A 1248-nucleotide genomic window follows, 5' to 3' on the forward strand; every position below is an offset into this window, starting at 1 on the left:
GTTGCTTGGTGCGGACCCACCTGACGTTCCAGCCGTAATAGTGCACCAGGTAGAAGTGCTCTCCGTTGTCGATATCCGTCTTCTTGATGTGAGCCTCGTAGACCTTCTGCGTCTTTCCTCGGCCGTACTTCACTCTCACCTTGGTCCCGGTCAGGGCATCGCCATCGCCCTCGTCCTCGCTCCTGAACACATTTTTTTTTTCCTCGTTGAAAAAGGGGACGTACGGAACATCGGACTTTTTCGTGGCTTCTGTTTGGTGGTGACGAATGAAAACAACCACGGAAATCTTGACAGATGAAAATAATTCGGGGAGCAAGGCCTTCGTAAGTGTCCTACTTCCGCAGCCAAAGACACGATCAAACATCTTGAAAGTCCTCCAAAAAAACCTGAGATTGTGCAATCGAGGTTATTTGAAACATCGCCAAAATTGACTTGAGTTTGGATTTTTGCCCCGTGTCAGATTATGGGTCAATATTGGAAGATGAAATTTCTTCCTACATCGGTCTTAGGCCGGAGGGGCCATTCCGATCAGGCTCAGCATTTTTGGGAAATCTTGTCACGTCGCTGCGTGACCAATCAAGTTTGCAACTCAATCGACTTGCGCGTCAAATCAATCTTCCTCATTCAGATGAACCGAAATGCCATTCAGCCGTTCCGGCCGCCGGCAAAAAAAATGAGGAGGGAGGGGACGAGCAATGCATTGCAAATTATTCATGTGAAGAACGAGAAAATAAAGAAATAATGCGGTTTTACAAAGCAAACGCACGCAAGGACATGTTTGAATGATCTGGGTGGGCGTGGCCTGGCGAATGTCACGAGCGCAGACTTCATCTTCGGTTGACCTTTTAGTTCAGCAAATGCGTGTCGTCCATCCTCCTAATGAGTGCGCTCATTTTGCATTTGTGCCTTTCACTTTGGCTCCAGTTCAGTCGCACAAAGGGGGAAAAAAAAAAACCAAAAGTTGTGAGAGGAGACCCACCTGGCTCCCAGTCGCCTCTCCCGCTCGTCGTCATCGTCTTCCTCCTCCTCCTCCTCTTCCTCCTCGTCATCTTCATCCTGCTCCTCCTCATCCCCCTCGTCGTCGCCGTCGTCATCGTCGTCCTCAGAGCCCCTGTCGGACCCGTCCAGACGTCGGCTGCTGCGCCGTCGCGCGTCCCTGGGCTCGTCGCCGTTGTCGCTTCCTCCCTTGTTGGGCGGCTCCGCCTTGGTCGCCGCCGTGCCGCCTCGCCTCCTACCCTGCGCGGGCCA

The 1248-nt window shown here is 52.3% G+C and overlaps 1 protein-coding gene across 1 annotated transcript in view; it reads right to left on the reverse strand.

The window, feature by feature from the left end:
- Positions 1–1248, reverse strand: part of arid4a (AT-rich interactive domain 4A) — a 14588-nt gene that overhangs the window by 4870 nt on the left and 8470 nt on the right. The window contains exons 16-17 of the mRNA XM_019877360.1: positions 980–1248; positions 21–182 (exon numbers count right to left, since the gene is read on the reverse strand). Coding sequence (XP_019732919.1) covers positions 21–182; positions 980–1248 — 431 coding nt within the window. The remainder of the gene's footprint in view (positions 1–20; positions 183–979) is intronic.

The sequence above is a fragment of the Hippocampus comes genome, unplaced genomic scaffold (assembly GCF_001891065.2).
Source record: "Hippocampus comes isolate QL1 unplaced genomic scaffold, H_comes_QL1_v1.1 scaffold295, whole genome shotgun sequence".
NCBI lineage: Eukaryota > Metazoa > Chordata > Actinopteri > Syngnathiformes > Syngnathidae > Hippocampus > Hippocampus comes.